General features: G+C 45.5%; 1 protein-coding gene across 1 annotated transcript in view; it reads left to right on the forward strand.

The window, feature by feature from the left end:
• Window positions 1–12,036, forward strand: part of Tmem131 (Transmembrane protein 131) — a 113,531-nt gene that overhangs the window by 79,582 nt on the left and 21,913 nt on the right. Inside the window, exons 28-31 of the mRNA XM_077703345.1 lie at window positions 1,585–2,167; window positions 4,206–4,483; window positions 8,776–8,894; window positions 11,313–11,411. Coding sequence (XP_077559471.1) covers window positions 1,585–2,167; window positions 4,206–4,483; window positions 8,776–8,894; window positions 11,313–11,411 — 1,079 coding nt within the window. The remainder of the gene's footprint in view (window positions 1–1,584; window positions 2,168–4,205; window positions 4,484–8,775; window positions 8,895–11,312; window positions 11,412–12,036) is intronic.

Below are 12,036 nucleotides of genomic sequence, written 5' to 3' on the forward strand. Positions count from 1 at the left end.
CGCGTTACTGTTGGTACTGCTGGGTCACTGTTACCATTGCTGCTGCTTGTCTTCTCATTTCTGTTGCCACTCCTGCCAAACACCACATTGGATAAAAAGTTTCCCTCCTCCTCTGCAGGAAACGGTGGAGAGCAGGCAGAAATGAAATTCTGGGCGTATTTCTTGCTTTATTCATGCCCGGCATAAAACTTGCATCATTTAGTGGCAGTGCAGCAGTAATCCTTGGCAGCCATTGTACAGGACATAGTCCTGCCAGCAAGCCTCTTTACTTGCATTGCCAGGGTGTCTAGCGACTGGGAAAACCGGGAAAACAGGGATAAGTCGGGGAATTTTGAGCCACCGGGAAAAGTCCGGAAATTGTCAGGGAATTTTTCAGTCAAGTAGTACCAGTCGGGGAAAACCACTTCGGGGCCTGCCCACACAGTTTTAGAATAGGGGAAACCAGTGTTAGAGGCCCCCAAGAAGTTACCGAACGCAATACGTTCGCACGCAACGAAAGTGTGAACTGCAGGAAACGTTTTCTGGTTCTTCTGCAAGCGAAAACGCGCCGTGCATGCCAGAGGCGTGCTGACGCCGCAGCGGAAATCACCCGCACGGTGTGTGCCGAGCGGCAGGTGCCGGCAACATGGCGGCGGCACCGGCCGCGGAGTAGTGTGGTAGCTCCAGCAACCGCTTGTAACCGCTCTTTAAAATGCTACTGAAGGCACGAACGCACTTGCTTGTGCTGGAAAGGAGCCACCGCAGGCACGAAATCGTCGACGCGGCCGTGAAAATACCGCGCACGAATTGTGTACAAAAGCTCCCCGTGCGGTTCACACAGCTCGCAGCTGGCTTAGGTTGCTGGGTGCACTTGCGCAGACGGACGATGTACTAGATGGTGCCCAAATCGCACGCACAATGCGCCTTTTTTTTTTTCCTAGCAAATTTTAAAAGGCAGTGCTTTTTTGGAGCTGATCTTGAAAGAACTTGTTTCTTATGACATCAGGAGCCAGAATTACATAATCAAAAAGGAACATGATGTATGGTTTAGGCGTCACCATGTCTTAGACATGCCTTAGGGTCATGTTGCATGTCGAGCCAGTACAATCAAGAAAAAAAGCAAAAGGTGCTTGCTGAAGCGCAACTTGAAGCTTCTATCCTGCAAGATGAAATAAACTCTCTCAAGCCGTAACTGAAGGCAAGCAAACATCAAACTGCACAAACAAACTGAAGTTAATCAAGGTGCAATATGAGGATGAGGGCAGTTGCAACAAACGTGTTTTTCCCTACGATAGAATGTGTTTTTTCTACTTTTTATATGCTTCACAGACCATTTCCACAAAATGGCGCCTATTGTATCGGTCAGGGAATTTCAACTAAAATGGTCGTGGAAAACCTGGAAAAGCCAGGGAAATTGAATTAGGCAATTTGCTAGACACCCTGATTGCGGCAGCGAGCTGAGTGAAATGTGCGCCGTTTTCAGTTGCAGCACTTGGATTTCAGTTGTGCGGATATGACCGCTTTGAACATAGTTGAAAGATTGATGCGTATGGTCACGTGCAATTTCTTGACACTGCTCGCACTCTGGTTCAACACTCTTTACAGCTATAGCAAAGCACCTAGCATCAGCAGCAGCAAGCGCAAAAGTCACGACGCAAGTTCGGGTAAAGTGGACTCGTTGTGCCAAATTTCGAGCAGCAGGGGTTCATCATCATCATTCTCCCGCTCACCGGAGGCCGATCATCATTCATCTCGGGAGGCTGACCTGGACCGCAACAGCGGCGGCGGGAGCAGGAGTGGCATACGGCGCCGCACGAACGCCAGGCAGAAGCAGGAGACGGGCGTGCAGGCTTCGTTGCCAGGTCCCCGGTCATCCACACCTATGCCGGCGAGACGGGCGACGCCACCGCCCGCGTTGGCGAGTAGGGAGTTGGATGAACGGCAAGAGTCCCTGCTGGCAGTTTGGTGGAGGCTGTTCATCTGGTTTGGCGTGGACCTTGGGGGCCGCGAGCGCTGTGTAGAGGCGGTGGCGAGCGTGGCGACTCAGACGGCTGGCGAGAAGCAGGATTCCTCCAATGAGAAGAAGGAGGAAGACAGGAAGGGGCGGAGGAAGAAAGCGGCGGTGGAGGAAGAGACGTCTTCCACTACAACTGAGACGTCGAACGCAGACTCGGATTTGAGCGAAAAGGTAAAAGGGGCGGCCTCCGATCGTGCTGGTGCATGCTGTCAATGTGGGGCATTTGTGTTTCGCGCGTGTTTCGATTTTGCCCTGGCGTCATTTTTGTTGTCTCAAATAGGCTGCAAAAACTAGTGCAGTGATACCTCATTAGGGTATAGAAAGTGTGCGACACCTAAAGGGGGTGCGCTGCTCCGCCGCAGCTGTCTGCTAGACCGGCGTTTGGCATGGTGAACTGTGTAATCTAACTAACTGGATTTCACCGTATCAACAGTTTCGGATTTTTTTATTGGCTTTAACGAAGAAAGGAGCATCAAACTTTATGACAGCACGCACGTTTTCGATGTGTCCAAGAAATGCGGCGGCACTCAGTGCACTGTTATCAAGGGCCGCTGCATATACCAAGCAAGCGTAAACAAGCAGGCTTAGGGGGTCACAATTCATGTGTGTAACCATTCTTATTTCGCTTTAACGCTGTCTCCTTGTAAATTAGCAAAGGTTAATGCAACAGATCGACGCAAGTAACCCATCGCTCTTCATGAATACAAATGGTTCCTATCCAGCATGCGCTTTCTTGTTAAAGAAAGAGCGTGCATTTGTTCTTTTAGAGCCAGCTTAGCGAATTGACGAGGAAGATGATTATTTTGCACGGACATCACTTTTAAAGGCTTGGTTACGATGTTCCTTGATTGTCCCATTTTACCGTACACCTCTGGGTTTATGTTTTTTATTGCTGCTTGCAGGTGTAAGCATTGAACTTTCACTGTAAATATAAAAATGTTAAAACAGACTCTTTTAACAGCTCTTGTCCTGCTTACTTTTTTTCATGCTTGATTAACTTGCTCAATCTGGGGTGAAGCCAGGGGTGGTGTTTCGGTGTCGGAACTTACCGCGAAATTTGTGAATGCCGTATTCCTCCTCCCCTCCTTTTGGCCATTTTTTTTCCCTCATGCCGTTTACACCCTACATCAATACGTTAAAATGTGAAAACAAAAATAAGAAGAATGTTGGGTTGTTGTTTGTGTGCAGTATGACTGTGCTTGCTCCTAATTCAGCGCACTACACATGAACAAAATCAGTTGAGATTGCCACAGGCGAAACAGCTGACGAGTGCCATGCCCTACTCCATCACTCACTTTCCTATACCCAAATCATTGGCACTCAAATTATTGACTTGGTCGGCGTGCACTGTTACTCTCGCTAGTAAATGACAGTTTGTACAGATAATCAATAAATACGGCGGCTTACCGCGAGTGATAGAAAACCGCTCGTTATGAAGCCGGCATCTATCCGATGGCTCCATTTGGACATGGTTGAAACGGTCCGCTCTCAGACGACAACCAAAGAATCCAGCACGAGAAAGCTTTGCGTTCAGCCATTGTCGTCGTTGGATAGAGGGATTTATTAAGATTTAAATCAGTTTTTATAAAAGTGTGGTGTTTAAGCATTGGCAAAGAAAGTGGAAACTAGAAACAATTAGATGGGAGCCATGTGATAGGTTATACGGCGATGCCAAACGTTCACAGTATTGTTTCGGTTTCAGTTCAGTGCCCGATTCATTACCTTCTACATTGACTGAATACTTATATCGGCCAGGTTAAGGCAAATAAAATTTCTATTCCAAGTCGGCAGGCACTCTGTGTCGCCTTGGCTGCCATGTTTTTGTAGTTCCCCTCGGGGACATTAACTTTCGTCAAAAACGAGTTTGTGTCAAGTTGACCAATAGCCTGATGTATTGATGTTTATTTAAGTTTTGATATGTTTTCATTGCATGTGAGTGTCTGTATGACAATGTTGCACATTATTTGGGGCCGAGAAAACTTCTGGCGGGGTTGATCTCTTACAAAGTCTCATGTGATTAGCTCTGTGAACTATGATCCACAATGTTTTTTTTTGTTCATGCAGCCAGTAGTGTGAGAGCACGTGAGAAATCCACCCACCAAAAGTTTTCCGGCACACCGTACGATTTAGCCCCCAAAGAGTTTCCATAGAAGACTAAATAATTTTCTTGTTTGGGGTCTTTATACCCGCCCGCCCTTTCCTCCGCCAGGATCAGTCGCTGCTGCTTCTGCCGGACGTGTGCACCTCAGCCAAGTTGCTCAAGGGCAATAAGCGTACAAAATTAAAGAGTGGTTCCGACGTGAGCACCAACCACAGTACTAGTCCAGCCCAGAGCACAGGCTCTTCGGCTTTCGGCTCGCCCGTCTTTGTGACCCCCGATGAGAGCCTCACAGAGGACAGCTTTGAGGCCAGCACGAAATCCAAAACGCACAAGAAGGCCAAGATTGAAAGGAAGAGGGCGCACGACGAAGATCTCATTAGGCCAAGGTGCGTATCTACCAGTGTGTAAGACTGCACTTTGCAAAATCAATTTCGGGCGTGATACACCAGAGCTACACCTAGGCTATTAAGAGGGGAAAAAAAGAAAGAAAAAAGACAAAGAAACTGGGATTAACCAAGTGTTGTTGCCCTCACTCGAGGGCTGCCACTCGTTTTGAGGACCGAAAATTTGCCAAAAAATCAATTTTCTGTATTAATTTTATTTGCAGTCTACAGGTCCCAGAGAAAGTTACTGCAAAATATCATAGCTGTATCATAAGTATTCACAAAGCTGTCACCCATTGAAGTCGCCTAAATGACCATTTTTGCCTATGTTTCCAAACTTTGTGCCCTGTTTTCTCAGAACCAATTTTTTTTCCCCACATGGTCGGCTGTCTGGTACAATATCTTCGGATGTACTGGTTCGATTTGTATCATTCTTGCTGCATTCAAAAGCTTATGAACTGAGCAGTGCAATAAAACCACAAAGGTATAGAATTTCTTTTTGCTGGCACAAGATTTTGTGCAGTTAGCTTTTGCAAAATAATTGGTAATCTATGACCCGACATTCATGAAGTTTACAGCGTTTGCAGAAACGAGGCTAAAATTACTGCTGTGGTATAGTTGCACTCCCTGGTCCTTCTAGAGCACAAAGGGATAAAAGCTATTTCAGTATTTCATAGGTAGATACGGTAATTAAAATATTGCGCGAAATGGTGTGGTTGCTCGCATGTTGCTCAACTCGAAACTTGCACCCCTTAGATGAAAACTGACTGCATATCTGTGCTCAGGATGTTAAAATACACTCGGTGTGTAAATCTCGAGCACATAGGTTAAAAAATAACAAAAATGTCCTCAAGACTAGTGTCCCTCTTTAGTGAAACAACCTTAAATTTTTGTTTAATGGGTAAAGGCGTTGTGCTGCTGAGGCCAAGGATGCAGCTTCAAGTTCGGCCGCAGTGACTGCCTTAGTTGAGATTTTGGCACACATTTTAAGATCCCCAGGTGGCCAAGATTAATCTGTGGGCCCAGGTGTGGCTTCGGCACATTAAATCCCTCACTCAACCAATCAAATGTTCAGTGGGCATAACCTTGGCAAGGACAGAGGTTCTGTGTGAAACACACTAATGAAATCCCTGCTGAGTAACATTGATTTCAATTGCTAGCTTAGCAGTGCTGAATATATTGTTAATTCATCCTTGAAAAGCGTGGAGATGATGGTTTTGGATAGTGCTTGTAGAATCGTTCATGATCGGATGACCAATTTCACATATTTTGCTGTTTGTTGTGAGCTCTTGCTTGTATTTTTTTTTTTTTGTGCATGCTCTGTGACTCTGTTAATACTACAGTTAAACCTCGATATAACGAAGTCGAAAAAATCGGCATTATGCTTCGTTATAATGAAATTTCGTTGCATCGAAATTCGGTACCTACCAAAGCAACCACTCCTTTATTTCCTCTGGAAGTATATATTCCGTGACCTTCTTTCACCCGCACCCTCATGTCGCTGGCATCCATGTTGACGCACAGAACAGCCGTGATACGCAGCTTACTCTGCTTACCGCCGTGGCACCGACCCCCTTTCAGTGCTAGCGTCCTATTCGGTAGCATCTGATAAAAAAATCCTGTTTCGTCCGCATTGTAGACTTCCGATGACTGGTATCGCGTCAATATTTTCGGCATTTCCTCCTCCAGCCAAGTAACGGCTTCAGGAGCGTCGGCCGATGTTGACCGGCCACATTTCGCAGAGCTGAGAATCACGTCCTTAGCGTTTAAAATTGTTGACAGTGTACTTTCTGATATCGCGAATCGAGCTGCAATGTCTCTCTTCTTTTCCCCTTTTGAAACGGCTTCCACGATCGCCGCTTTTTGCTCAAGCGAAATAGCTTTCCGCTTACAGCCCCTCATGGCGGCGTCGCACGCGGGAAACAAAAGCGACGAGAGAACGCACCAGGCGATGCGAAGGCACGAGAAAGAGGGAGGCCACTTTGGGTGCTTTAGGCACTTTAGGTCGCAGCTAGCATAGAGTTTCTTAAGAAACTCTATGGCAGCTAGAGTGTACTCTAGTCGCAGCAAATGAGCATGGGGGGAGGAGGTATGCAGCTTCGCGGCGGCTCGGCCGAATCCTGCACCGGGTGAACGACCGACTCGTGGAGACGGCGTAGGCGTCGCTTTGCTACGATTCGTTGGATTTGAAACTTCAGCCATCGAGAGTCCTGATTGGAGCGATTCAAACTTCTCGGGGCTCAAACGAACTTCCGGGGGTATAGAAACCCGCCTGGAGGCACTTATGGCTCATCGTCGGCATTCTTCAGCGGCACTTTTCGGAGGCAGTGAGTGGAGAGGTACTGTCGCCCTTGTGCGAGCCGTATGTTTGCTTACCCTTGTACATACTGTATATAAATGTTGCTTCAACTTTTCGTCGACTCGAGAACTTCCTCGCTCTGCTCTACGCCGCGTCGATAGCGGACGGATCAAGGCAACGTCGCTACACCGGTAGCTGCGCTCGGATGGCCAGTCGCAAGAGTGGTGGCTGCGGTGAGCGGGCCCAGTCCTAACAGCGGAGACAGCGTCAGGATGGCTGATAACCAACATTGGAGACAAGCTGGGATGCGAGTGGCAACCTTGGTGGCTCCGGTGAGATGCCCATTCAGAACAGCGGCAGGATTTCGCTGCTTCTCCCTTGCTTGCTGCGCGCCCCGGGAGGCCCGGCCGCGTGGGTTACCCAAGTCACTCGCGCTGCCAACGCTTTCCCCTCCGACGTCGTCACGGGGAAATTGTCCTTGTGGGTAAATTTTCTTAAAGTTCACAGACTTCGTTGTAATGAAATTACAGCAACATTTGCTTCGTTATATCGAGATAAAATATACATGGTTTCTAATGGGAAGTAAGTTGTGTGTGCCTTGTAGCTTCGTTATATCGAGAATTTCGTTATATTGAAGTTTGTTATATCGAGGTTTAACTGTATGTCGTGGCTGAAGGTCAAAGGTCACATTCCTTGCGAGCAAGGCAGTGTCATTGAAACTACAAGTGTCGGTACAGCGACAGGGCTGTCAGAGCGAGCATGCTGGAGCAGCAAGAGAGTGCATACAAAGCGCCATTCATTTGTGGCATTTGTGCCATAGAGTTCGCAGGTACGAGTGAAAATTGTTTAAAATGTTGTTTTCTGCAGTTATGCACACCATTCTGTCTACCATTGCAGTATGCAAAAACTAGATGCTGTAAAATTTAAAGGAGTACTGACACAAAAATTTGATGTCCCACTTTTGTTGCTTTTATCGATGCTTAATGGTCTGGCGAACCCGAAACATCACTTTAAATAGTTCGGTGCGGGATAATTAATTACATTGAACAAAATAATTTGTTTCAAAGTCCCGCGCTTTCATCTCGAAAGGTGCATATGACAGAATCCCGGCATGACCTCACGGTTTTGTGCGGATGTCAAAACACTGCGGAGGCCGGTGGGGGCATTGTTTCAACTGCGCCGCCGCCGGAGCTGAATGGCTGAGCTGCCTGAAGGTATTAGGCCTACAATTGCGGTGGGAATTCAATGACCGCTTTAAATAAAAGTCCCGATGGCGGCTTCTATGACGATTCCGGGCTATATTATCGCTTCCTTTCCCGTGTGTGGAACTTTATTTTGCCAACAGTGCCTTTCTGGGCAGCGGTTATGCCTGTATCTCTGGCTACGTGCACCCGTTTGTGAATGCGCCGGCGCCCGCTCGTTGCTCATGAAGCCGCGCACTAGCAGTGATGTCATGAGTTTTTGACGAGCGCTGTCCCGCGTCACTTCTTTTGGTTACCACGGTATAATGTCACGCTGATGTCCATTTGCTGAGTGCCGCTACGCGTGCTGTTCCGTCGGCGCGATAAATGAGATCCAATTAAAGTATGTTCTTCGCGTCGCAGGCTGCTCATATTTCAGCCAGGGTGTTCTGTTGAGTAAAGGAAGCGAACTGTGCAATAATATTAACGTGGAAAATTGGTGTCAGTACTCCTTTAAATGCCCTAACAACTTTATTTCATACCTGATATATCAGTAGGTGCAGGGTATGGATTTACAAGCAAGGTGCAAGTCTACTGGGGGGTTGGTTTAGCATTTCATAGAACCTTGATGTGCTGAAATGTGGTTTGAGCTGTACAAAAGAGTCTGTTTGTTCCTTCTTCTGCTACGAATCTTGCAGCACTCCGAAGCTTGAAAAGATAAAACTCGTTTAGTTTCTCTATGGGTAGGAGCACAAAAAGGCAGCTTTTGGGCACTTCAGAGGCTGCTAACGGACATATTGTCTACTTCGATGCAGCACGCTGGAGCTCCCATACAAACCCAAGACAACCCCTGAAACCAAAGAGCCACCTGTACAACGGCCAGAAATCTTGAGGATTCCCAACGAACTGAGGAAGGCTGAAATCAAACTAAAAGGTAATTTCTCTCTTGCATCGAACAGTACTGATGCAACAACCTTGTGGTGCTCTGGTGGCTAGTTCGTGTCTGTGTCAGTTTCATTTGAGGAAGAAAACTGGTCTCGCATGAGTGCATTTTAGCTAGCCAGTTCAAAAAACAACGCAAAATGCATTTTTGGCTCATTGTTTTTCAATGAAGCCTCTTTGTTGCAAATTTGTGTAAACCTTGGCACCATGCAGATGCAGTTATTCAAAACACCTGTGGACTTCACTCGTTACTGTTCGAGTACAGTTATTTAGAACCTGTTGCTTTTGCTCTCTACCACCATTTAGATTTTACGCGCTTCCACAAAACTCGAACCTCCTTAATGCAAGGAAAAAGAAAAGAAGGAAAAGAAGAAATTGTATTGTGTATTATGCGCAGTGAACACAAACCCTGCATTCTGTTATCTTGGCACCTGTTATCTTAGTTTTTGCAATGTTTGTGCCAGTCAGAGGTCATAAAACTCTTATAGATAACAACATCGAGCTTCTCTATAGCATGTAAAGTGTGAATCACCTCCACGAGCATTCTTATGCCTTCGATGAAGTGCCTTATACACCTTTAAATGCAAGTGAACCATCCTTGGATGTATCACCTCTATGTCACCTACCGTAGATGTTAGATTGTTTGGTTTACAACTGTTCGAAACAAAACACCATTTTTACAGATTTCTTCGGCTTTCAGTCATATAAACAGTCACAACGAACCTGTTATGTTGCCACTGATCCCCTTCGCTGCTGTGCAGTGTAACCGAAAAATAGACAGGCCTGCATCATAAAGACTGCAAAACAAATTTTGGACGGCTCAACATGTTAGGTCCTTTATTACAGCCAACCCTTTACCTAGCCTCATGAAAAGTTCACACGCTAGCGGAATCTCTCAGGATCGGCGCATCACAGCTGCTGCTGACATCTTGGTTGTCCATGCGCAGAATCTTGCTCTCTTATTGGTTATTTCAATAGTCAGTATATCTGTACCCTTGGTGAAGACAGATGTTATTACTTTGCTGGAGCCCGCCCAACTTGTGTCGCCTGCGAAAATGCGCCCGTCCAGGAGAGGCTGTGAGCTTTTTCACTATAGTTACCATTGGGAGATCAATGCACCCCCTTCGTTGCACCCGCTTGGCACTGGGTCAGTTACGGCAGTCGTCAGACCAACAAAACTCTTTGTTTTGTTACACTGCTCATTGTTTTTTGCTTAAAAAGAAAGTTACGCCCCCGAAGGCGCGCTTTTTGGTGGGTCTGCACCACAGATGTAGCTGTGCTGGCGCTTGTTCAGTGAAACGCCACAAAAAAAAAAAAAGCGTTTTTTTTTTTAGAAAGACATCAAAAGTTGAAAAGTCTCTGGTGTGGCCACAGAATGCCAGCAGACACTTTTTTATCAAAGCGCGAAGCCAGAAAAGCAGCGGGAGTAGCGGAACTCACGGCGCGGAGCCAAGTCTCGAACGTGTGATTTCAGCCGCTTATAACTTCAGTACAAACAAAATGATGCAACATGTTTTTCAGTCATATTGTAGACCTCTTGAGTAGTCTCTTTTCCTCAGTTTTGAAGAAAATCAAGACCGTTTTTTTTTTTTTTTTTTTTTAAGTGACACATTTTTAGAAAAAGCACAGCTGGCAGTCTTTTCTTTACGTATATTTATATTTTTTCTAGACAAGTGATATTTTACAGATATGTTTCCAAATATTTTGTCGACATTACCTATCACTAACAAGTTCGTCACAGTTACAGATATGTAGATGCAATATGTAGTGCAAAATTTGTTTTGGCCTGTTTGTCATTTTGGTGTAGTTTTTGTTTTTAAAGAAATTTTAGCCAGAACAATCAAACCTTGCCGTGCGCAAAGCCCCAAAGTTGGAAATAACTGCAGCCACCGAAAATCACGCGTCACCTGCGCCACCTTTGCAAATTTTTTTCTCGCAAAGTACGCACGCTAGAGGAAAATGGATTGCAGTTGTAAGCTATTCCCAGGCTTGCACATAACTCATTAAGATATGGGAAAAAACAAAATGCACGTGTACATGCATGTTCGCTCTCTCGTGGAATCGCTGCATGGACATTTTTGAGGCCCTTGTAAGAGCTGACGCATCAATTTCTTCTTATTATTATTATTTCTGGGTTTGGAAGGAAAAGGTTTGGCTTGTAGTCACGCAAAATTGGGTGATGACATGGTGTATAAACCAGGGATGTTCAGTTCGGCCATTTTTTTTTTTTTTTTAACTGCGAAATATGAGAGATTAGGTATTTGGAGCAGCAAATGCATGGCTACTGCTACAAAAGAAGCAGCGCCTTTAATTAACCCAGTTGTGTTTTCTGGAAGGTAATCGAGGTTACAGCTTAACATACCGCGAAGTGTGATGTCGTGAAAGAGAACCGTTTTCATTCTTACTGCAGGGCGATCTTTGTCATTTGAAAACGAATCGGAATCGCACTCCAGGAGAAGTTCTCCACCTCCCCTGTGGGATACTCCGAAGGAACCGAGGTGTGTCCCAGGTAAGTCTCCCAAAGCATCCTCAAAGCGTGCTGTGTGTCTTGTAAGTCTTCCATTAGTCGTTAGGCATGGCTTTCAAAACAGACTCCTATCATTGTTAAGTAAACTCCGTGAAACTTGTCAATCTTGCTGCTTTTTTTCCACTGATTTCAAATATGCCATTATTTTTTTTAGTAAGTCAGTTATTTATCACAGTAATTAGAGATACTTAGCCATGTCTGGTCAAGCAATAGACAAAACAGTGTTGGTCATAAAACTGTAATCTTTATATTTTCCAATACTATGAACCCTGTTGAGTGCAATAAGAGAACCAGTTTTTTGATGCACCGCTTGGAACTAATTGTACAGCTCATTAAACTTTGGTGTTTGAAATGGGCTTTCGAAATGTTTCCTTGCCACTGGTGCCACCAAGGTTTAATGAGCTGTAAAATTAGTACCAAGCGGTGCATCAAAAAACTGATTCTCTGATTGCACTCACCAGGGTTCATAGTATTGGAGAATATAAAGATTACAGTTTTATTACTAGCACTGTTTTGTCTATTATTCCTCCAAAAATGACTAGTTGTCTCTAATTATCTTGGTAGCTAATTGACTTGCTCAAAAAATACTGACATATTTGAAATCAGT

The sequence above is a fragment of the Haemaphysalis longicornis genome, unplaced genomic scaffold (genome assembly GCF_048455015.1).
Source record: "Haemaphysalis longicornis isolate Haplotype H1 unplaced genomic scaffold, Haemaphysalis longicornis Haplotype H1 scaffold_3, whole genome shotgun sequence".
NCBI lineage: Eukaryota > Metazoa > Arthropoda > Arachnida > Ixodida > Ixodidae > Haemaphysalis > Haemaphysalis longicornis.